This window comes from Atheta coriaria, unplaced genomic scaffold (genome assembly GCF_025399875.1).
Source record: "Atheta coriaria isolate IRGN ID8LTWV9N9 unplaced genomic scaffold, Caltech_Dcor_3.1 hic_scaffold_5_pilon, whole genome shotgun sequence".
NCBI classification, from domain to species: Eukaryota; Metazoa; Arthropoda; class Insecta; order Coleoptera; family Staphylinidae; genus Dalotia; species Dalotia coriaria.
Genome location: NW_027045447.1, coordinates 11,708,098 through 11,733,154, shown reverse-complemented (window position 1 = coordinate 11,733,154; position 25,057 = coordinate 11,708,098). Strand labels below are relative to the sequence as shown.

At 35.3% G+C, this 25,057-nt stretch overlaps 3 protein-coding genes across 8 annotated transcripts in view; 1 reads left to right on the top strand and 2 right to left on the bottom strand.

Moving 5' to 3' along the window:
* Positions 1–367: 367 nt before the first annotated feature.
* Positions 368–25,057, top strand: part of LOC135791660 (membrane-bound alkaline phosphatase-like) — a 44,516-nt gene continuing 19,826 nt past the window's right edge. Inside the window, exons 1-2 of one of the 2 annotated variants that reach the window (XM_065302131.1) lie at positions 368–453; positions 1,309–1,382. In XM_065302131.1, coding sequence (XP_065158203.1) covers positions 1,358–1,382 — 25 coding nt within the window. In that variant the 5' untranslated portion in view covers positions 368–453; positions 1,309–1,357. Of the gene's footprint in view, positions 454–813; positions 898–1,308; positions 1,383–25,057 lie in introns of those variants that run through there. The other variant, XM_065302130.1, reaches the window with a different exon arrangement.
* LOC135791995 (monocarboxylate transporter 3-like) lies at positions 12,095–13,523 on the bottom strand. The gene is made up of 3 exons (XM_065302617.1): positions 13,118–13,523; positions 12,426–13,070; positions 12,095–12,295 (listed from the first exon to the last, which is right to left on the bottom strand). The coding sequence occupies exons 1-3, from the start codon at positions 13,235–13,237 to the stop codon at positions 12,095–12,097; spliced, it is 966 nt and encodes a 321-aa protein (XP_065158689.1). The 5' UTR covers positions 13,238–13,523.
* Positions 13,938–24,652, bottom strand: LOC135792763 (monocarboxylate transporter 9). Of its 5 annotated transcripts, none has more exons than XM_065303471.1 (9): positions 24,427–24,652; positions 18,712–18,805; positions 18,045–18,315; positions 17,562–17,848; positions 17,432–17,467; positions 17,071–17,343; positions 16,547–17,015; positions 15,630–15,821; positions 13,938–15,567 (listed from the first exon to the last, which is right to left on the bottom strand). In XM_065303471.1, the coding sequence occupies exons 2-9, from the start codon at positions 18,790–18,792 to the stop codon at positions 15,413–15,415; spliced, it is 1,764 nt and encodes a 587-aa protein (XP_065159543.1). In that variant the 5' UTR covers positions 18,793–18,805; positions 24,427–24,652; the 3' UTR covers positions 13,938–15,412. The 5 variants fall into 5 exon arrangements, with proteins under 5 accessions (XP_065159543.1, XP_065159542.1, XP_065159544.1 ...); XM_065303470.1 differs by lacking the exon at positions 24,427–24,652 and adding an exon at positions 21,230–21,362; XM_065303472.1 differs by lacking the exon at positions 24,427–24,652 and adding an exon at positions 20,040–20,058.

Genomic DNA, 25,057 nt, shown 5'->3' with positions numbered 1-25,057 from the left:
TTATAATGCAAATGGGTTAATTATAAGTCGCAAAGGGACCGCTCAATGCTCGAAAACTGGACGCAAGATGTCAATTCACATTCGAATACTTTACAAAAATATTTTTTATTGGGACTTGTTAGAATGCAATATTAATGTGCCAGATAACGAAGACAAATTGTCTAAGTTTTTAAATATCAATATAATAAATTTAAAAATCATGTGTGCAGTTCACATGCGCAATTCCCCGGGGCCCGCCAAATATTTTGAATCTTTTAATACAATGTGCGCATGTTTTTGAATTGATAGCGTCACTAGAAGAGCAACTTGAACTCTAGCGCAGCAAGCGTTCTTCCAGTTTTGCAGCGTCAGTCAGTGCAACAGGCATCTCAGCACCAAAAACTGCTGAAAATTAAACTAATTCATAGCAAATTAGTGTTATCAAGTGCAACTCAATACCGATCGTAGGAATAAGTAAGACCTCTCATAATTTATACTTCATAAGTCGCAAATTAGTAGTTCGTAATAGAAAAATGCATACTTCGGAATTAAACATGGCATTCATTTTTGTATGTTACGGCCGGGTTGTTTACTAACGCGAATACATGTTTTGCTTGTTTGAATACACTGCATTCCTGCGTGAGACTCGGCGTCTTATCAGTAATGCGGTCTCTTTTGTTATTGGCTGTCTTTCAATCGGTGCGAATGTTGAAAACAAAACAAGACGCGAATGTTTTGATTTTAACGTTTGCACAGCGCTGGCAGAGATGCGCATTACGCTTCGCGCAGTGACGCGTCTCTCAGTCGGTTACCACTACGAGTGTCGCGCACAGCTCAACGTTAAAATCACTGAAAATAAAAGTAATCTTCAGAATTTTATTGTGATCAAGTGCAACTCAGTACTAATTGCAGTAACAGGTATAATTCCACATAATTAATACTTTCGGACTTATAAACTTATTTTTAACTAATTTTAACAAATATTGAAATATTTTGCATGTATTAAAATACAATGTATTTGTACGTAATTCGGCTACACTGACCTCTGTTACATTGGCAAGGTGAGCGCGATCGGCGCGTGTTATCAGTTGTTTGTTTACTTTTCACATTCTTCTTCTTTACTTCGTTGCAATATAATACAATAAGTAAAACAACTAAGCGCGATGTATTTTATAAATGCAAATATTTTAAGATTCTTATACAAAGTGACACGCTAACTAAAACTTTGTAATATTTAAATATTTTGAACCCTTTAACTTTATTCGTATATTAACACTGTATTTGTAGATTATTAAAAAAATGCATTTTCTATCAATATTTCGATTGCAGACATCTCGCAAACTACAACAGATAGGAATGAACGGATTGAAGATTCTTAATGTACAGGAAATTCTCGAGAACACGTAAAGTATTTTTTGGTATATTCCTACTTTATTTCCAATTCAAATAATTATTTAAAATAAAGTGAAGTGAAGTGAAGTGCACGTTAATACAGGGAGAAGGTAATGCTAACGCAACTTATTAATTTATTATTATTTTCAGAAACCAAAAATGTCTTTAATATGTATTGATTGTTCTTTCTGCTTGTCTTTCAGGTTTATATTCGATTTTGGTTGGAAATGTTTGTAATTCGGGCGCGTTCGATTACCGGTTATGTATTAATTAATATTTCTTTTCAGGACCTTTTTCTCTCTGGACCATTATTCTCCTCATACCTTTAATATCAAATACTCATTATTCTCTTGAAATTACTTTTACTACATTAGTTTGTATTGGATTCCTATATTCAAAGATAAATCTTAGTTTCATTTTCAAAAATTATCTCAACAAAAAAAAAAGTTCAATTCAAAATAATAGATCTCCTAATCCTAATCCACTCAATTCTCTCTAATATTTATTTACTTTGCAGGTAGTGCAGATTTTACGCTAATATCGGTTGACCTGGAGAGGTGTAACGAAATACTCATCGAGTGCGGGTCGCGTCGCGGTTCACTTAAACTCTTATCAATTCGCGGCCAAGTCACCTGACTTCAACCCTAAGGAACAAAGTACAATATGCCTTAGTCAGTTTTTATTTTTTTTCGTATTTCCGATGTTCGATGCGCCGCATGAAAATAAACTTGAATCAGTATCGTATTGGTAATAATCCGCTTCCGCCTTGCAGCGTAAGAATCACCGTTATATCTAATCGGCCCCAAGAGGCATACATGGTGAGTCTACTACAAGCAAATCCTACTCATGCTGGACCAAGTTTGATAAAATTATTTACGCCTTCCTGGAGAAACAGTCGAGGACCCCAGCCTTTGGTGAGAGCGATGTATGTAGATGACCTGGACACCGGAGGGTAGCCAAGGAGCGCCGACGGCGATGCGCTTTTTGCTGCGTATGTGATAGCCGAAGGGGAGATATTACTCGGCTGAAATCCGTCCAGGATATCCACCAGCCAGAATCGCTGATACCTAAGTAGAGTACACCAGCTTTGGGAATCTAGGTTTAGTAGCCGGCTAGGTACCAGCGCCAAATGGTGAGGGGATGCCGGTTTTCGAGTAACTTCGATTAAACGCTTCAATTTCTTTTTGCACTTTTTTAGCAGGTTCATTTTTGTTCTTGGTATCGCATAATATATATACCCCATTTTCGTCTTCAAAAATATCGATTTTTTCGTAAAAAGGTTTCTTTTAATTTATTTTATATCTTGCAAACAAAAATATTGTTTATTTGTTAAATATGTTTTTCTGTTTTATATACACTTATCTGCCTTTTCTCTTTTTAGTTTACGAGATATTTGGGTGATTAGCCAGCCGAGCAAAAATTGAAAAATGTCACTTTTAGCACTTTAGCCTGCAGTTTTTTCAATTCCGTTACTGTAAAGAAATATAGTTATTGTATATTTTTACTGTGATAGAGAAATTTTCCAATCTTCTATAATCAACAATGCCAGGCTATCCCTTGAAGTTTAAGAGATATGACTTTTGAAAATCAATGAAAAAAGTATCAAGCACCCCTTGGCAATTTTTTTTTTAAGAATTTGTACCTATCCTCAGATTTTCACAGTTTTAACTATCCTATCTTGGATAAAAATAGTCCGTAGATTAAAAATTCGCGATCAGATCTACTATCTCTTTTTGCCTACGAGATATTCGCGATTGAAGAAAATGAGCAAAAATTCGAAAGTCACTTTTAAAGTACTTTTAGCCGCGTTTTTCGACCCGTTACTGTGTAAGAAATAGAAGTTACATATTTTATCAGATAGAATTTTCCAAATTCTTCATGTAATCAGCAATGTTGGTTGCTATCGCTTTTTAAGTTTGAGATATTATATTTATCAAAATCGTCGAAAAGTATCAAGCACCCCTAGTAAAATTTTTTCTAAGAATGAAAATTATCTCTCAGATTTTCGTTTAACCTATCCTATCTAATGGTAATAGTCCTGTAGATTTAAAATGCCGCGATCAGATCTTTTAATTATCTCTTTTAGCTTATTTAGATATTCGCGCGATTGAAGCAAATGGCTGTACCTGAAATACTTTTTGTACTTTAGCTGCGTTTTTCGACCTAAGCTACTGTGTTAAATATAGTTATTGTATATTTTTACTGTGATAGAGAATTTTCAATCTTTTCATAACTCAACCACCTGTTGGTGAAGCCATCCTTTTAGTTTAAGAGATATTACTTTTGAAAAATCGCCGAAAAAGTATCAAGTAACTTCCTTTGGCAATTTTTTTCTTAAGAATGAAATTTCTATCTCTCAGATTTTCGCTCAACTATCCTATCTGGATAAAATAGTCCGTAGATTAAAACGCCGCGATCAGATCTTAATTATCTTTAGCTGGCTGAGATACGCTACTACGAAATGAAAAACAAAATACTTTTAGCACTCTTTAGTCGCGTTTTTCGGACCCGTTACTTGCAAGAAATATAGTTATTGTATATTTTTATCAGATAGAGAATTTCCAATCTTTCATAATCAGCACTCCGTTATGTTGCTATCACCGCTTTAGTTTGCGATATTATTTATCAAAAATCGCTCTGAAAAAGTATCAAGCACCCCCTAAGCAATTTTTTTCTTAAGAATGAAAATTTCATCTCTCAGATTTTCGTTTTAACTATCCATCTAATAGGTATCAGTCCGTAGATTTAAATGCCGCGATCAGATCTTAATTATCTCTTTAGCTATTGAGATATCTAATAAATAAAATGAGCAAAAATTCGAAAAATGTCACTTTTAGCACTTTTAGTCATAAGCTGACCCGTTACTGTGTTGTTATAGTTATTGTATATTTTACTAGATAGGCAATTTTCCAATCTTTCATAATCAACAATTCGTTGGTAGCTATCCCTTTTAGTTTAAAGAGATATTAATTTTGAAAATCGCCGAAAAAAGTATCAAGCACCCCCCGGCAAATTTTTCTTAAGAATGAAAATTTTACCCTCAGATTTTGCTCTTTAACCATCCTATCTGATGTACAGTCCGTAGACAAACGCCGCGATCAGATCTTAATTATCTCTTTTTAGTTTGGCTTATGATATTCGCGATTGAAGAAAATGAGCAAAAATTGAAAAATGTCATACTTTTAGCACTTTTTAGCCGCGTTTTTCGACCCGTTACTCGCTAGAAATATAGTTATTGTATATTTTACTTGATAGAGAATTTTTCCACCTTTCATAATCAAATACCTGCTTTCGGTAGCCATTCTTTAGCTTCAAGAGATATTAATTTTTGAAAATCGTCGAAAAAAAAGTATCAAAGCACCCCCTGGTACCTTTTTCTTAAGAAATGAAAATTTCATCTTTCTGATTTCGTTTTAAGTTCTATCCACTAATAGAGAGAATAGTCCGTAGATTAAAACGCCGCGATCAGATCTTAATTATCTCTTTTAGTTTTACGAGAGGATATTCGCGATTGAATAAAATGGGCAAAATGAAAAATGTCACTTTTTTGTACTTTTTAGTGCGTTTTTGAATTTTTACTGCAGGAAATATAATATTTTATATTTTTATCTGATAGATAATTTTCCAATCTTCATAATCAATACCTGTTGGTAGCTATCTCTTTTAGTTTAAGAGATATTAATTTTTTGAAAATCGTCGAAAAAGTAAGTATCAAGCACCCCCTGGCAATTTTTTCTTAAGAATGAAAAATTTCTATCTCTCTGATTTTCGTTCTTTAACTATCCTATCTAATAGAGAATAGTCCGTAGATTAAAACGTCAGCATCAGATCTTAATTATCTCTTTTAGTTTACGATATTCGCGATTGAATAAAATGGGCAAAAATTGAAAAATGTCACTTTTAGTACTTTTTAGTGGCGTTTTTAATCTTTTACTGTAGGAAATATAATTTGTCTTTTATATTTTTATCTGATAGATAATTTTCCAATCTTTCATAATCAACAATTGCTGGTAGCTATCTCTCTTTTAGTTTAAGAGATATTAAATTTTGAAAATCGTCGAAAAAAAGTATCAAGCACCCCCCCTTGGCAATTTTTTTCTTAAGAATGAAAATTTCATCTCACTGATTTTCGTTTTAACTATCCTATCTAATAGAGAATAGTCCGTAGATTAAAAAACGTTGCGATCAGATTCACTCACTTTTTCTTTTAGTTTACGATATTCGCGATTGAATAAAAATAAAAATTGAAAAATGTCACTTTTTAGTACTTTTTAGTGGCGTTTTTTGATCTTTTTTACTGTAGGAAATATAATTATTTTTATATTTTTATCTGATAGATAATTTTCCAAATCTTTTCATAATCAGTAGTCATGGTTGCTATCGCTTTTAGTTTAAGAGATATTATTTATCAAAAATTGTCGAAAAAAAAAGTATCGCACCCCTCTGGCAATTTTTCTTAAGAATGAAAATTTCATCTCTCTGATTTTCGTTTTAACTATCCTACCTAATAGAGAATAGTCCGTAGATTAAAACGCTGCGATCAGATCTTAATTAGCCTCTTTAGCTTACGATATTCGCGATTGAATAAAATGGGCAAAAATTCGAAAATGTCACTTTTAGTACTTTTTAGTATGCTTTTGACCTTTTACTGTAGTAAAATATAATTATTTTATATTTTATCTGATAGATAATTTTCCAATCTTTCATAATCAACAATTCGTTGGTAGCTATCTTTTTAGTTTAAGAGATATTAATTCTTTTGAAAATCGTCGAAAAAAGTGCATCAAGCACCCCCTTGGCAATTTTTTTTCTTAAGAATGGCACTTCATCTCTCTCTGATTTTCGTTTTAACTATCCTATCTAATAGAGAATAAACTGTAGATTAAAACGCTTATCAGATCTTAATTATCTCTTTTAGTTTACGAGATATTCGGCGATTGAATAAAATGGGCAAAAATTGAAAATGTCACTTTTAGTACTTTTTAGTGGCGTTTTTTGATCTTTTACTGTGAAATATAATTATTTATATTTTTATCTGATAGATAATTTTCCAATCTTCATAATCAGTTCGCGTTGTTGCTATCGCTTTTAGTTTAAGAGATATTATTTATCAAAAATCGTCAAGTATCAAGTACCCCTGGCAATTTTTCTTAAGAATGGTAAATTTCAACCGGATTTTCGTTTTAACTATCCTATCTACTTAGAGAATAGTCCGTAGATTAAAACGCCGCGATCAGATCTTAATTATTCTTTTAGTTTACGAGATATTCGCGATTGAAGAAAATGAGCAAAAATTGAAAATGTCACTTTTAGCACTTTTAGTCGCGTTTTTCGACCCGTTACTGTAAAGAAATATATAGTGTATATTTATCAGATAGAATTTTCCCATCTTCATAATCAACAACGGCGTAGAAAGCTAACTTTAGTTTAAGAGATATTAATTTTTTGAAAATCGTCGAAAAGTATCAAGTACCCCCTCGGCAATTTTTTTCTTAAGAATGAAAATTTCATCTCTGATTTTCGTTTTAACTGTCCATTCATTAGAGAATAGTCCGCAGATTAAAAACGCCGCGATCAGATCTTAATTATCTTTTTAGTTTACATAGATATTCGCGATTGAAGAAAAGAGCAAAAAATTGAAAAATGTCACTTTTAGCACTTTTAGTCGCGTTTTTCGACCCGTTAATAAGAAATAGTTATTGTATATTTTATCAGATAGAGAATTTTCCCATCTTTCATAATCAACACCCGTTTGGTAGCTATCCCTTTTAGTTTATGAGATATTAATTTGAAAATCGTCGAAAAAAGTATCAAGCACCCCCCCTTGGCAATTTTTTTCTTAAGAATGAAAATTTCATCTTTCTGATTTTCGTTTTAACTATCCTATCTGATAGAGTATAGTCCGTACATTAAGACGCTGCGATCAGATCTTAAATATCTCTTTTAGTTTACGAGATATTCATGATTTTCTCTTATTCACTCGCAGGCTAAACCATATAAACGAATACGTTGGTCTCTTTTAAGTGTCGTTTCATTAATTTTGAAATCACAACGATTCTAAATAAGTTTTCACTTTTAATAGAATAACATTTATCTCACTCAGTATAATCGCAGTCGGCAAACACCTCTTTCATGTAATTAAACCACACTGGATTATAATGCGAAATAAATTGATCGATTTCAAATAAATTACTTAGCGTGCAAAACTCAGCGCTATCATATTTCGTCCTGATTATAACCATCTTACCAGTATTAATTTCTTCAAGACTCGGCCCCAAACGAAATTCGAAAAAATCGTTTAAAATGGTAAATTACTAAGTGAAACCAAAACGGGTGTAATCAGGACGGGGCTATACCTGTAACTTTATCGTCCTAGTGGGTTCGACTCGCCAAGACAGAATTCTAATCTCAATCTTCAAAACCAATATCTTTTCGATGTGCGAGCCACATCCTGTGTATCAGCATTGAGGTGTGTCTTAAGTGTGTTCTGCACAGATTCAACTTTTAATTTGATTTCGGTTTTTGGCTTCTCCAAAAGCGAGAAAAAATTGATAGCTACCTACCGGTTCAATCCTCTCTTCTGCTACCATTTAATAAACGTTTAAACTCAAAACTATAACTTTGATTTTCGGTTAAAATCGAAGTTTGTAATTTCGGCCTAATTTACTCTAATACTATATTGACCTTCGGTGCAGTTTTATTATGCTCTGGAACTTCTGAAGCAGTGAAACGCAAATATTGCAATCAATTAGTGACCATTACTTTTAATTCTCTTAATATGCGGTTTGGGCAATGCGGATGCACGCGCACAGCTAATGTCAGAAACATTCATGAAGAAAAAAACCGTTCTGAAACGTTTTGTTTGAATGTGCTATCGATTTTAATGATAGAGCTTCATAACCAGCAATTAAGCAATTATTGGGGCTTAATGTGGGCAATTTGATAACGATTTTAAATGCAAACTTTGTGGAATTTTCGAAAATGCAAGTCATTGCTACAGATAAATTTATTCAGCTTTAAATTTTGTATTTTGTGTAACAAATAACCGTTTTATTCACGTTATGATTAATTATGTGAACAAATTTACTTTTGGTTGATTTTTAATTCACCGTAACTGTAAACGGAATATTTTAATGTAAGCCATAGGTCAGTATTTTGTTTACTCATGTTTACATGCTTCATTTTTCGTCCCTCGACACATGAAAATGCGCCGTGAAAGAGTGGAAGCTCAAAAGCAATTATAGTCTACTTATCGTAAGACAAAACGCTATGTGGAGTGCGCACTTATGTCTCGTGGTGTCTCGGCGCGCATAAGTGAATGATTAATTACCTCGCCGACCACACATGGCGTTCCACAGAGTAGGTAATACCTACCGACACACTTAGTAAAATTTTACGTTTTATGCGCATTTAATTGTTTTCATAATTTCATTTTATTCCAATGTTTTGATACACAAACATCGCGCGGAGATTGAGTCCGCGCAAAAGTAGCAGCTTAATTAACTTTTATTATTTTCGCAATTTCGCGATTCCGTTAGCCGGTTTTATTTCTTATTTTAATTCGACATAGTAATCAACGCATTCTCGAATTAAAATGAGAGCTAAATGAAACGTTGGTTTTTCTTATCGGTTTTATTTTACGATATGACTTACTCGGAGTTTCTTTAAATGTAAACATTCCTGTTTTTATTCCTGAAATAAAACTTTATTAAAAGAAGAAAAAAATTGATGATGGGAAAAGTCGGCAAAACCTGGGTTAATCACATTTCTGTATTAATGACGGCTTTATTTTCATTCAGCGTCAGATCGAGAAACTCGCCGTCGTAAATTTATTGAAACACGTAACGAAATTTATGGCGCATCTTTGTGTAAAACAAATTGAATCGTGTCATATGTGGCCTACAAAAGTACAAAAAGTGAACTCCATTCATTGCGGCTCGAGTTATTCTTGGTTTATTACATTATTGTTATTAATTTTATTGTTTAACATCTCGGCGTTCGTTTGTCGGTTGATACGGTTATTGCGCGTTGTTCGCAACTGGCGTTTAATGACAAATGATGACTGATGAGTGATTACTTATTACAAGAAGTACAACAACAAGTGAGTTGTTTCGCGTCACAATGAAAGCAAAAATGAGAGCAAATAACACAATGCTGAATTGTTATTGGTGATGATTAATCATTATTTTTATTATTTTTTAAATTACGCACAATATTTGAAGTAGGTGGAACTGCGAAGCGTAGAATTTAATCAATTTTTAATTCTTGCATTTTCAGAATAAAATACAATTGTACAGATATATAACTTTTAACTAGTGATAGCTCCGTGTTGCCGTGTTGTCTGCTTGCAGCGCTTTTTGCTTCTTTACTTCTGCGTCTCCTCATTGCATTCATAGTCTTGTTGCTGTTTGTTTCTTGTTTTATTTTGTCGTAACGTAGTAACCAGTCAAGTTCATCTTTGCTGGTCGTTTTGTTCTTCTTCTGCTGCTGGTTGTCTGAATGAAACTCGGCGACTCCGACTGGAAATCTCGTAGTAATCTAGCCGCCAAGTTCATGTGTGTGTGTGTGTGTGTGTGTGAGTATGCTTGTGTGATGCGTGATTCGACATTCAAGCGCGGCTGAAAACCGTGGGAAGATCTTTTCGCAGGTCGCTGGCTGGTTGCTTCTGATCTGGATGCACAGAACGACCTGTTTCTGTTTCAGAGCTAACGGAGGTAACTTTCATTATTCTCCGCTTCCACTTTAACCTAGCAATCTTCAAACGAAACTCTTATTTTCATCTTAAAGTTTGTTAAACTTTTTGCGCACTTTACGCAGTTTTAAAATCAACTGAATTACGGCACTTTTTTCAAGTTTGACATTTAAATGCAACTAAAAATAAAGTTGAGTTTATGGGATGGAATTGACGGATGGTGCAAGGAGTCAGTTAATGCTTACTGCTTAATGGTTAATGGCAAAAACAATCGGCCAATCGTAACGAATCGGCGTCGTTTTTTAATCGACGGGGAAGCCATTAATAAACACCCATTAATGATCATTACCATCTTCTACCCGAACGTCTCAACATTTCGTTTTGCACTTTTCTTTCGCAACTTCCTTTTACTTCGGTTGTAATTTACAAAACCCCAAAACACAGTGTGTCATCTACCATTTTTACCAAAGCGAAACCGAAACCAAATACAGTAATGCAATTAATATTTATTAAGTCTGGGAATACGAATACGAATGTATTCAATTTCGGATGATATAATGAATGGAATGGAGCATTAAGGCACGCTTTTAGTCAAATTCAGATCGCAATGTCAAGAATTAACATGAATTACATTTGCATTTTAAATTATTGCATTAAGTAACTAAATTAAATTCAAACTGTTTGCAATTTAGCTAAATATTTGATATATTTGATGTGAAAACATGAATGTTTAATTAATTCGTTCGTTTTGGCAATGATTTCATTCAGAAGTCGAAAGAATTAAACCAAAATGAGTTCACAATTCCTTGGGGTTCTTAATACGGGCGTTAATAAAACTGAAACGTAAAATAAAAACTGTTACATTATTAAGAATCGCCGGGTCCCCTTCAGAGCTCGTAGCAGTTTCGCGGTGCATTAATAACTTATAAACAGATAATTCCTGCACGACCTAGGTGGTCGTCGCCACTTCAGCGAAATACGTACGCAACTTAATATCAAAATAATGAAACGCATCAAAGAGAAGCCAAAACGATGCCAATTGAATTCGTGTCCGGTGTCCTCCACCAACTACTCTCATTAACTCATTTGTTTAATGTTGTTTTAAGCGCAAAACTGTTTTAAGTTGTTATTTGCGGTTTGTATTACTTACTTATTTAGGAGTACAAATTATTTTTTAATTAATTGAAATTGTTGCTTGACTTGTGTGGCCGAGATTGAAGATTATACCAAATACAGAACAGAAATGTAATTAACAAGAAATTTCAAGGTGCAATGACAACAAAAAGTTGGAAAAATGTGAGTTATTAAACAAATACATAAATGAATGTTTATATTCAGCTTTTCTCGTATTGTCGCAAGGATTAGCGATTTGTAAAAACGCAATAAACTCATAAATCCAACGCAACGTGAAAGGAATGCCAATGTTTGTAATTTGTACATTAAACAAATAAGATTTAAACATAAAAAATCAAATTTTTAACTGGAAACAATTTAATAACAAGTTCTGTGAATAAGAACCTCAAACAACGATAAATAATTCAAAACTACGGCGCCTGCTTTTTGTTTGCTTAGAAAATTTATTTTGTCGCGCGTACAGAATACTATATCATCGTGTATATGGAAATTTAGGTGATGTGTACTAATGTTTATTCTTATATAAATTCATCAACGTTGCTCTAACTATATTACAAAATTATGTAACACATTTCAACACGTAAAAAAGCCTCCTTTACATCTTCAAAATTTTTTTTGGGTTTTTTTCTGCTTCCAACTTAAAGAAACTCGAAAACAATGCGTAGCGAGATTTATTATTAATAACATGCAGGGAAAACCAAAGGTGAAGATTACATTGTTAACACCGCGATGTTGTGGCACTCGCATACCCCGAGGTGTTGATTTATGCGCGACCGATTTATCCCGCCACGATCTAAATAGTAGTCCGAAATCTCCCATTAGGATTCGATCTGATATTGCACCCCGCGACCACGGGCGTCCAGCATCGCGTCGTCACTTTAGGGGCTCAATAAATAATCATTTTCGATTCGGCGGCGCTGCGCGATGCCCACACGTCGGCAGATGAAAACACCACGGCCCCGTTTTCAACACTCTATAATATTCCACACTATATCTCCTAAACTGTTCACACCTTTGCCCATAATTGCTTATTAACTCTCGCTCCATCCATCTGATAGCATTTCTGTGGCTGCCGGCGTCGGCAATTTTAACACCAGGCTGTGATTTTGGGAATTATCATAAAATATTGATAAGTTTCACATTGTTGAGTTATCTACCGGTTGACTTATCGCAACGTGTGTTATAAATATAATTTTATTGAATAAAATGTGTATTTTGCATATTTTACTTGCGGTTCGATTTCATTCCCTACTCGTAGACTCCGAGGAGTCACATTTCCACTTCTCACTTGGGGAACTTCCAGATGACTATGACCACTGTTAAGAACAGCTTCGTTTGGTTCTAAATATTTCTTTTTCATGTGCCATTTCACTGGTTGCAGTGATATCATTGCAACAAAGCAGTGTAAACTTAATCCGGCTACCACAAATTGCGTTTCTCTCCACGTGAATCTTTCGTTGAATTTTTCTATCATGAAAGGATATCCCATAGCTATGACTGCAATAAGAGTTTGTGCTCCGCTCATCATGAACGTTTGTTTCTTGTTGAAGTAGCCGTTAAACGAGGTGAAACATGCCGGCATCATGAGACCAAGACCGAAACCTTGTAGTACTCCCCAGGTGATAATCAATTGTATCAAAGAGTTGACGTAGCAAGTACCAAAAGCCCCGATGAAAAAGATCACAGCTCCTGCAAGTCCAACTTTTCTGCAGCTGTAGTGCTGCAGCATGTGATTTGATACCAGACCAGTACCGGAGAGAACAAAATTAAACACCGCATTGGTCATGGTTGTTCCAAACGTTTCATCACCGATTGTTTTCAGAAATCCACCAAATATCATTCCAAACACTCCAACTGGAACAATTGTCACGCTCTAAAAGTAAGTGTGATTAACGTGTCAGGTATATAATGATATCTTACAAAAAATGTTGTGATGGCCAAGGCAACCATGTACCCCCAACCACCTTCGGGGGGCAGCAATTCGTAACGCCTGCCATATTTATCTCGTTGAATCTCTGGCGTGTCATTTACTGTAACCATTTCGGAAACGAAAACAGCACACGACCGCAATCTGCGATGTCTATCTCATTATTACCGAGCGGTGTAAGTAATATTTTCGTCTTACATATTCAAATATCAGTTTTATCTCTCGACGTAATTAAGCACACATTGCGTAGAAATAGATTTATGAATCGTGCTTTGTTTGAATACTGCGACAAAGTGTCATCGCAAGGAAAACGGGAAATCCTTGCAGTTGAAATTTTTAGATTTGTTTATTATCACGTGCGCGAAACAAGTTCAACGTAGAAACGTCGCAAGACGAAGACGAAGTGAAAATACCGGAAAAGTATGAATGTTGTTGTGCGTAATGAGAAAATAAGTAAATGGATCACTTCCTAATTGATTGAATTGTGGTTGGCGGTGCTGGGATCTAAGAAATTGGTTGTATTTTTAGATTTGCGTTGCAAAACGAAGGAAATTGTTTTTCATGATCAGGTTTAATTGGACATTTAACTGATGACTCTAATTGATGACTTTTGGTTCGAGTTTTATGGATTTTAATTCTTTAAGAGTTTCTGTGTTTTAAGACACGTAATTAATACGTAGAACGTAGATTACTACTATTGTTTACATGTGTTATTAGTACACAAGTTGAAAATTAAGTGTTTTAGTGGAACAATTCTTTAGAATTTGATTGGAACTTTAAATAAATTGTAAATTGCAAGATTGAATAGTCATATTCTTGGACAGTACAAATATTTTATTCTGTTTTTATGTTTATAATACACATTGTTAAAACTCGTCAATAACAATTCAATTTGTCTGAAAACATAGTCACTACAATACACATTGAGAAACAAACTCGTGTGCAATTGCAATCAATCGCAAAACCTTCCTATCTTAAAACAGTGATATCGGTCGACAATTATTGGAACATGCAGTCAACAAATTAAAACGTTAGGACACCCTACACGCTATAACAATAGTCGTTTCGTTCATCATTCTCATCTCATTACGTCGATTAATTCTATAATACAATCATCACTTACACTAACAGGGTAGAATATTGTTATCGAGTCGGGATTGTAAAGTAAAGACTATATACAATGAAAACTGCTAAAAATATTTAGGTACATTTTACATATATATTTCAATATATCTCGTCACAATCCTTCAATTTTGTTCATTTTGAAATTACTTGCTGCAATTTATTTCACCTTCTCGGTTATGAATCAAACTGTTTTTCATCTTTTCTCATCATCAAGTAATATTATGTAGATAGATATAATATTTTAATAATATGTATACATTTTTGTTTGTTTATATTTCATTATTAGAACACTTTCTCACAGATTCAGTCTTGTAAAACAGCTGCTTAATATCACACGTTGAAAGTGCAAAAAGGTTTCCAAATTGTTTAGTGTCACGAAACAAGAATCAAACACGTAAAAACCAAATCGAATCGGGTACCTCATCATTATGACCCTGTTCAAACTACTTAAATTAACAATTGTTCATCTAACTTAATGGTAAATTGAGTGAATCTCGTGAAATTCGATTTATAACGCAGGACATGATGCATGTGGGCATGTAACACTGGTTTGCTTAACGCCCGGTGTCCGAACACTCGGTGTACAAAATACATAATACTAGTTGATAGTTGTTGTATGATTTTACCCTGATGCTGATACATTAATATACGTTTTGGAGTCAAATAGGTACACCTAAAGAACAAGCGTTCAATATCAACGCTTGTTCTTTACGTATTCCATCAGTATATTTCGTATGCTAGTTCGTAAATGTTTGTTTTTGGCCACGTTTACATCTCCAATTGCCTGTATCAACACTCTCTCTCAAACGCAGAACACAATCAACACAATGATATCTAGAAGGTGTGTTTGTGTTTGGAACAAAATCAAGTTACTTTTCGTTAATTATATAAATATATGTTACCTCTGGTTACAATTACTATTATTCACTAGCCTCTAGATAGCTTGATCAAGTAATCGAAATGAATAATCACCGACTTCGTTAGATATACATCTCACATTGACGTTTCCTCTACAAACTGTTTGCTATTCAACTACAATTCATCCATTTTGTGTTTATTTAAATTTAATTTGCTTTTCATTAATACTTTTCGTTTTGATTCGTATTAATTCTAAGGATTTTTTTGTATGTATTGAACAAACGTATCGTCTAAATGTCCGTTTGTCATGTGGTGGTATCGGAATCTGTTTCCTCGTTCGATCTGGACTTCCAATACCAGTAAATGTATTCGATGCTCCAGGCCAGCACGCACATCATGATGAGAAACGTTTGCGAGTGGAGGCAGATCGGATAACTGTCGGTGGAATCACGAATAATGCCTGTAATTGAATAAATTATTCGTCAGAATGTTTTTTTTATGAATTTCGTTCATGGGGCTTACCTAGAATTGGTCCAAAAGTGACAACAAAAAGTCCTTTGCCCACCATGTGCAGACCGAATGCAGCCGGCAGTTTCTCAAGCGTGGAGTACTCAGAGATAGTAATGGTAAAGTTGATCAAAGCGGCACCACGGAAGAAGCCGCAAATGACCATCCATACCATAATCCACTTGAATTCAACCTGTTCCGCCAGGACTGCGAACAATAGAGACATAAATTAGATTGATTTTGGGAAGGTGACGGGGCCTGGCTCGTATAAGTGCGTCTCAAAACGAAAAAGCTCGCTCACGTTCATGACTGACTGACGTAACGAAATGATAAAACTAATCTTCCATAGAATTCGTAATGAATTAATCAATAAAGGACTTGCAAAAGAAGTGAGGTATCCTTCCAGCTGTGTGCGCGCGTCTCACCCTCTTGGATTCTTTGGTCTTTAAATGCAATTTTTATAAAGGAAAAATCAGAAATAAAACGTAAATATTCACTTTGACCTGTTTCTTACTGGATAAGCTTACAACTCTATTATTCGGTAGTGTGTGTTTACCTAGTTAAGGCTCCTTTGGCTGCCAACAAAAAGTCATAAGATATTAGAATATACATGACCATAATAAATCATAATTGTTTTTCAACGAGAACAGATATTAAAAAGAAGAAAATAGGAAATTAACATGAAGCCCGTGTATTTGACATTTTGAGTTTGAAGACTGTTGTAAACTATGTAACAGAAACTTAATGAACTATAACTAAAACGAAACGCAACACAACGCAGGATCTCAGTTGGTCGAGCAAGAGCAAGGGCTGTAAGAGACTTGGTTATTGTTAATATTAGAATAACCAATGTGTTTATTCTGTAATTATTACAACGATGTCATTTATCATCATTGGTTATTCTGTTTGTATGAATTAAAAAGTGAACTTACTTGAACGACAAATGCTCAAAATAAAAATGCCAGTCATGAAGAGTGTTCTTTTGGTGATGTTGACTCGGTCGCAGATGGGTGGCAGGACCAAACGAGCAATGATATCCGTAAATGCCTGGACGGAAAGGAACCAGGCAACCGTGCTTTGCCCGAAGTTCAGTTTGGCGAGAAAGAATGGCGTCACCAGTTTGAAATTCTGTTCGGCCACGTAGAAGATCGACAATCCAAAAATAAGATTCAAGAAAACCGGGTCTTTCAAAAGATCTAAGTCCATAACCGTTACTATCTTCATCCATATCGAGACTTTCTTTTCCTCGGGTACTTTTATTGGGTCTTTGGGTAGCGAGAACTCCCGAAAAACTTTACTCTGTGAATTTAATTGAACTCCAGGATAACTCATGTTTCTACGCATATGTAAACCATCACCACCAACTTGTGAATATGTTGACGGTCTTCTTTCCGCATCAACCTAAAAACAATCAGTTAAAAATATTATTAATACAGATGATAAAAACAAAAATTACTTGAAGTTGGAGTTGTAAACTTGAACCAGTAAAGTCAAGCCGAGAGTAGCTGGACATTATTGATTCTTTGGAGTCCCTGCGGCGCTGCTTGGAGACGAAACTCATTGTAGAAAAGTTTCTTGGGAAGGTCGACTTGCGCGTCAGATTGGGAAGATTTACAGACGATTGCTTTTCGAAGTCTTCTAGCGCTTTGACGGTTTTGTTCTTGATGAGAGTCTGGTCTTCGTGGAGTTCACTCTCCTCGTCGTCGGTCTCTTTGATCGTCTCCATTTCCTGTTGACAAAACGCACAAATTCAATTAAACTTTCAAAGTCACACAAACAATCCATAAACAACGAAACTTATTTAAATTTATTAATACCTCAGTTGATGAGAAATAGAAGGATATTCCTGCCAGCTTTACAACACCAACAATAACATTGTGTTAACATTACAAGCAAAGGATGTGTCATGGAAGGAAACATATATTTATTAGATTAATATGATATTACCTGATGATAAGTGCCTTCTTCAGGATCGACGGGCTTTTCGATGAAATGCCATTTTGCTGGTTGAAGCAGCATAGATCCTACAAGACCATTTAACGCCACTGCGCCAATAATCAAGATGGTGCCACGGAACTTGTACTCGTTGAGAAGCAAACTCACTGCCTGCGGCATAAGCATCATTCCCAATGCGGTACCCGCGAGAGAAAAGCCCACTGCTTGACCACGCTTATTCACAAAGTAGTGATTCAATGCGACAAACGTCGAAGATGCAGTCAGTCCAACTCCGAGTCCTAGAGAAAATCATTACAATTTATTTCATCTATATGTAATGTGCAATGCAGGCTTTTATCCCTATTCAGGAAGCGACTGGCGGATCGATCAATGCAGGCGTGTCGCAACCAATGCCTGCAGCGACACCCGCAGTGCACTTAAACTATCTCAACTTATAAGAATTTTTACTAGTGGTGTTGTTTACGATTAACTTACCGTTGATAATACTGTATGTGATTAAGATGTGTGCCATGCTGTTGGCAGGATAAGTGGCGATGAGGCCGATGCCACAAAGCATGGATCCGACAAGGGAGACCTTGCGATAGGAAAAGGCACGGATTAGCGGGCCGACGAAGAGGCCGGAAAAATTAATCAGCGCGTCCAAAGTGCTCATAATCAGCGCTGAGCCAGTGGTGTAGACACCCAGGTCTGCCAGGAGATCGCCAAAGAGCAGACCGAATGATGGTTCTATTGATCTCGTACATAACTGAAATATACAAAAAGTAAAACTTTAAAAATTGTAATTTTATCATCTCCTAAGTAAGAAATCAGCTGTAGGGCACTCATCAAATGCTATTTATATAAAGATTCGAGTTATGTTTAATCAATGACGTAGTTGAGTGGCTAAAAATCAATTCAGTACACGTTCCCAAGTATTTTGTTGTACTTTGATTCATTTATTATGTGAGTCACTAGAAGTAAGTGGAAATTTTCAATTGAACTTTGACCAGCCGAATCCAAACCATTAATATAAATTACAAATTATATATTTTCCCTGATTGCAATATTATAACAATAATAGGATTTAAATATGTTTGCTTTTTGGGGTGATACCGAATGGTACAAAATAGTTTGTTTGTTGATTTTATGATTGGATACTTACGTTGACTATGCTAACCCCTATGACGGCAACCCACCCCCATCCCCCATCGGGAGGAACCATTTTCTTTTGTTCGACAAGCATTGTGCCGACCAACCTGCAATAAAACCAGAATTTCATTAAACATCTACAACAATCAATAAAACTGATTTAGGTTTTTGTGTTCTACAATTAATCACATGTCTATTGATATGAAAAAATATGATTACGAGTGTAATAATGACCTAGATAATGAAAGCACAGACTCGACGAGACTGACGTCGGATCGATGTCGTGGTTTATCTCTTTGCTTCAGACTACATAAAAAAGCGCAAACAATTCATTTCGTTCTCGGCTCAATAATCGTCGTAATCCGAGCGAACGAGTGCGTCAATGCAAATGATTAATAATTGAACCAGGATTCAAGTGTTTTTGACCTAATTTATCAAGCGCATCAAATTAAATCATGGTTCATTAATAAATCATTTTTTTCTACTTCCAGCGCCTGTTTTCCCCGGTTTTGAGACACAAAAAGTGGTATTTTAAATTTGTACGGCCAAAGCCGTGACTAAAGTTGCCTTCATTTGCCTTCGTTGCAATCAAAGCATGCGCAGCAGCAGCGCGTCAGCACTTGGTTTTTGCCGCGTGACACAGCATTTCTAACCTTAAATTTCTCAGTAGTGTGCGTGCGAATTTCGAAGATTTAAAATAAAAAGTTCAAATAGAAAAAATCAACGTAGGAATAAAGTGTAAGTAGAAACAATAGCGTAAGCATCACGTTGCTAAACATAATCAATCATCATTGATCAGTTAAATAAATGATTCTCGGTGCAATGTTATATTGACGATAACAAAGTTGTAAAATTATCATATCTCAACATTCATATATTATATGTAATAAATTGTGCAACTCAGCCTTACAGTCTGATAAAAGCTTTAATCAAAGAGCAATGAACCAACATCATCATGTGTTGGCGTCTCACATATAAGTGAATATGATTCATCTGAATAAAACTTATACCCGCATTCCTACAATAACTAATAATCAATTCTCTTCGGATTATTATCGTTTAGTCATGGATATCGGTTTGTAAGCAATTATGTTAATGTCAACATTATCTAAAAACAAGCACGCATGTTTAATAAATAGACTTAGGAAAATCAATTTCAGTGTAATCAAAAGAAGCACACCGCACGCGCCAAATAATAAACATTGACCGAGATGAATGTTTTCGTACGCCGACGAATTTGTAGCCAATTATTCAATTTCAAAAATGAAAAACTATAATGACTGATTTTAGTGTTTTTTGTAATCTGTGTCAAGTAGATTATACATTGGTGACTTATCATACCTACTATTTACTCGCCAAGGACGCGCGAATCTCAAACAATCAAACGAAACAATCAATGTTTAATAAACAACACACCTGATTACCGCTGACACATTGTCGAGTGGAAATTTTCATTGTAATAGTCTAGTTCACATAAATAAAACTATAACTCACTACTGCGCCGCGTGCCAAACACCTACAAATCACACCTACACACGTTTTAGTGTTTGGGTTTAAGTATTCATGTTTTTTATCTGGCATTGACACTCGACGGGCCAAGATTCCATCCAAAGACTGAGCCAAGACTCGTTTTTTGGAACCGAGCCAAAACGGAAAAGTTTTTGCTAGTTTTTCGGTTTAAGGCGCAAAACAAAAGAAAAAACTGAGCAAAAAGTAGAAAATTAATTTACAAAATTTGTGGTACTAAGTTCGTTGAATTTTCGCCTACGCCGAGGCGAAAGAAAGACGTTAATGACTTGTTTTTTCATAGTTTGGAAACTTTTAGTTCAAAAAAACATGGCGATCAAGAAAATTCGCGATTCTAACGACCTCTAGTTGTGATATAAACTTTTTCTTGGGAAAAATTGAACAAATTAACGATTTTTTCGTTGCTTAGAGTCCTTTGACCCGTCCGAATGCATGTATCTAGGTTGTTAGCTACCCGAGTGGCTTCAACCCTTCGCGGAGCCCGCGCGTCATCCACCCTCTTCAAGTTCAAGGTGAAACGTCATGCGCACAGCGTATTTGGTGCACATAATAATTCGATACCTCCGACAATGGAAAATTCCGTCCGGCACACATTCGTTCCCCCTAACATCGCGCGCGCGCAATTCCGAGCTTTTCCATCAGATTTGCAGCCAATTTTCAAAATATTCAAGTCACAATTCTCGCAAATAACGCACAGAAATCATAGTTTAATGTCTATATTTCAACAGAATACAATTTGATACATTTTCAAGTCCAAATACATAAAACTAACGAATTTCAAACAGAAATTAAAATTAATCAAGTAAAATATTAAAACTACGCCACCAAAATTTTCCTACTTCTTCTAACAAAGAAACAAATAAGCTCAAGTCAAAAACAGAGCAAATTTCAGTTGAAATAAAAACTAGACGTAGTCACATGCTGATTTTGAATTGAATTATAGCTATTAGCGTTTAGATTACTAATAAAATATGTGTAAATATTGTATGTGCGGTTATACGTACTCATCTCACGCGGCGCGATCTTGCGCTGCGCTCTCGAACAACTGACGAACTGATCCAACTGATCGCGGCTGTGAATCGTGGTCTTGTTCTCGCCTCAGCTCGCGGGGTCGCCCGCTTTGCGCAAGAAGAAGCGCGCGGCACCGACCCGCGCCGCATCGATCCTGCGGGGGCGCTCACGTGACCGGCGGGCGCACGCGAGCAGGACGTGATCGCCAGCCGGGAGAACAGCTGATCACGCAAGCGGGAATATTTGCATACTCGTTGCTCTCTCAAGCATTACACAGGCCCGCATTAAGCTCCATTTTAAATATGTACTCGTATGCACAGAGCAGTTAAATGTTCGGTTATTTCTGACTGCAAAATATTGATGGAAATGCTTTGAAAGTCTAAAGTCAACAAACCACAAATTTACTTTTCTTCGTTTTGCTCTTCTTTTGTCTGCGTGTTAGTGCATTTGGTTGGGTTTACTTGACTTTACTTTATTTATGCCCAATACGACGAAAATAGATTCAGTCTCGTATGGAGAATGACGAAAATACGACGAACGAAAAGCAAATACATGAAGAGCGAAAAATACTTGATTAAATTCACATCCAGGATTCACCCACTTACATACCCCTAAAATTTACACTATGCCCTACATTCTTTTGAGATATCATGACATAAAAGAAAGAAATAATAGCAATAAACAACGCTATTAAGAAATTCCTTGAATTTTTAAAACCATTCGGTGCTTAACCGACTGTTTTCAACGTTTACTTACTCATTTTGGTGATAAAAGTGTATTGTGTTTGCTTATTTGACCGATGTTATCAAAGAGGATGCGTGACTAATTATAATCATAAATATATCATTAAGAGATATCCGCTGGTTAAACAAACACCAACTTAAACTGTAAATAAAACATTTTATTGAAATGTTTATCGTTGTGGTCAAAAATTAGTTTTAACGAGGTTTAATGCGTTTAATTTTTACTTTCTGAGTTACAAAAACAAGTTAATAAAACGTATTTGTAGCGAATTTTATAGAAAAATGTTTTTAAGGCATGAATTAATTATATTAGTTTATAGAAAGTTCAAGGAAACATTACAGAGCGTTTTAGTGTCTTTACTGTATCGTAACAAAGTTAATGTTACTTAGTATTACTATCTGCAATCATCATAATTATTTATTTTTCATTTACACAGTTATAAATTGTCTGGACTTTATAGCAAACCTTGAAGTTTTTATTGATGGGCCTAAATTTATTCAAACAGATTTCATTCTAAAGAAGTGTGAAAATTTCGTCAGTGGCATGACAAGTAGCATGTGAGTTGCTAATTGTAGTATAATTTATTATAATTGCAAAAATGCGCACTAATTTGATTAGAATGTGTATTACATCATTTCTAGCACGGGTTTCGGAACGTGTGTCGATGGCTAAAGCCTATCAGATTATTCTATAATATTGATTACACTTTAGGCGTGGCGAGTTTAAAAATAAAAACAATGATAATGTTGGATGTAGACATAGACACTCTTTGCGGTGACGTAGCGTCGTTAACTTCCTCGTAAGTAGGAACATATTCCAATAAACGTGCGCATACATAAAGTTTTATTGCAACGCGTGTAGTGTACTTGTACATTAAAGCGCATCGAACAAAAGTTTCAATGTTTTCCATTGCATAAATTCTGAATCAACAAATTCAAAACAAACTTAGATACAAGTACATACAATGACACCAAATTTCATTTAGATTTTATCCAAAAATGAGACATAATTTCATATTAAACAAACTTTGAGACAACTAAAGATTACATCATTTGTTGTTATGTGTTGAGGACTTGTTATAATTCGAAGCACGTAAAACTATTTATCACTTGAATACGACAAGTCTGGAATTCAATGTCTTCTAACAAATAACCATCACGGACGCCATTGAATGCGACAAACAATGGAACATTACACATTATTCACCATTGAACCAAAACCAAAACTTCAGCGTTCGTATTTTTTAGTTTAATTTTAAAATTTTTAAATGTTTAAAGGTATAACTGGGTTTTTCACGTGTTTCAGCTGTTTCTATACAAGTGTGTTTCGCTGAGTTTGGCTCGGTAGTCAGGTAAAAATAATTCCCTTTGTTGCGTTCGCCGGGTCGTCCCTTTGTCTACGCCACGCTGAGGAGGCCAGCGGTTTCAACAGTTCAAGACCGGAGCACAACCATGGCAAGGGCAAGGGTAAAAGACGCAAAAGAAAAGGGCCTTTAATTCGATATTTCCACTCCGTCCCCTTGCGGCAATTATGCCCGCCGTCGATTTGAAATTATAGTAGCAGCAACCGGTTCTCCTGACGACCAGTGGCGGCCTGAATTAGAATTCAGCTGGTGAGCATCGTCTTTGTTTACTTTCTCATCTGTTTCTGATAAATATAGCACAAAGCACGGAACATGTGCAGGATTTGAACCTAATTTGGTTTAGTCCTCCACCAAAACTTTTAAATAATTATAAATAACTCGAATCTGGTGCAAAAGAAACAATTTTCGAAGAATGTCTGCATTTAGTGACAATTTGCCAAAAAATAATTAAAAAGAAAATCACGAATTTTATGTTTTTTCAAAGAATTTTAATTTTAAGTTTAATTTAGGTTGATAAAATGATACACATGTTTTCATTTTGCGATTCCAATCGATATTTCATTGAAATTTATTTGTTTTGGTTGTCGATGTGTGTCAATGCTCGCGAAACGATTATATTTCCGCCGATCGCTCTCTAAATGGGAACATCACGCTTCGAACGCGTGCGAAATGTCCGGTCATGATCTAATTCGTGAATTTACAAATTGATTCGAGTGCATGAGCCACGAGATCAGCACGCCGCGCGCCTCCGAACAATTATTAATTAATTAAACATCAATTAAAACCTGTTTCGAGTGCAATGTGCGTATCAACACAACGCAACAATGACAATTTCTCTTGGTATAACAACAAAAAAAAAACTCGTTTTATTATTGCGCTTTTATTTAATCGAACACGATGTAACTTTCTGTCGTCGAAACAATAGTATCCTTCCTTGGAATCGCGCATCGTGATTCGCAAACTCGGTCAGAGCCATTCGCGCCGCGTAAGCGCATTTCGCGAATTGTTAGCGATAACTGCGCTAAAGTTACAAAACAATCGGCAAGCGCGTCAAAACAATGATGCAAAATTAAAATAACTTACCAATTATTGAAATAATAAACACTTTTCACTCACTTTTCAAACGTCAAATGTATTTAATACTAAATTAAGTTCTTGTGTATACTTTGCGGTGACATCTTGAGTTGTCGTTGTCGCACTCCCTTTCGATTGTGCACGTCGCACTGTCAACTTTGTAAGTGATAGCAAGCGCGTCGATTTTGAGTCGGCAAGCGCGATTGACGGTCGCTTTGCTACTGAACTCGGGCCGCACGCGGCGGAAAGCAAAAAGTAGGCGCAGGCTATAGATGCGGTAGGAGTTCACGGCGTGTGTTTTCATCGTGTCCATCATCGACTACGTCAAGAATGATCGCATTGACCGCTATCTCTGCATGGTATTCAAGAAGTGCAAATTTGAAAATATTTTTGAAAGGAAAAATTTCTTTGCATTTTGGCAATAAATTTAAAAGTAAAAAAATTATTTCTTCGATTTTTTCAAAATTTTATATTAAAATTCTGTTATACAATCACTTTTATTATCATTGATCATACATTGCACAACATTAATTATCGATAAATGTCTAATATTATCTGCGCGCATTTACGTACAAGTCTAGGTATTCTAATATCTACTGATAAGGCTTGCATTAATGTAATGTACTACTAAATGAACATA

Coding starts and splice junctions, on each gene's coding strand:
- LOC135791995 (XM_065302617.1), bottom strand. CDS start 13,237: ATGGTTACAGTAAATGACACGCCAGAGATTCAACGAGATAAATATGGC. Junction 13,071..13,117: donor TGGCCATCACAACATTTTTT/GTAAGATATCAT, acceptor ACTTACTTTTAG/AGCGTGACAATTGTTCCAGT. Junction 12,296..12,425: donor GGAATGAAATCGAACCGCAA/GTAAAATATGCA, acceptor CCAAAATCACAG/CCTGGTGTTAAAATTGCCGA.
- LOC135792763 (XM_065303471.1), bottom strand. CDS start 18,792: ATGCTTGTCGAACAAAAGAAAATGGTTCCTCCCGATGGGGGATGGGGG. Junction 18,316..18,711: donor TAGGGGTTAGCATAGTCAAC/GTAAGTATCCAA, acceptor TGTATATTTCAG/TTATGTACGAGATCAATAGA. Junction 17,849..18,044: donor CACATACAGTATTATCAACG/GTAAGTTAATCG, acceptor GATTTTCTCTAG/GACTCGGAGTTGGACTGACT.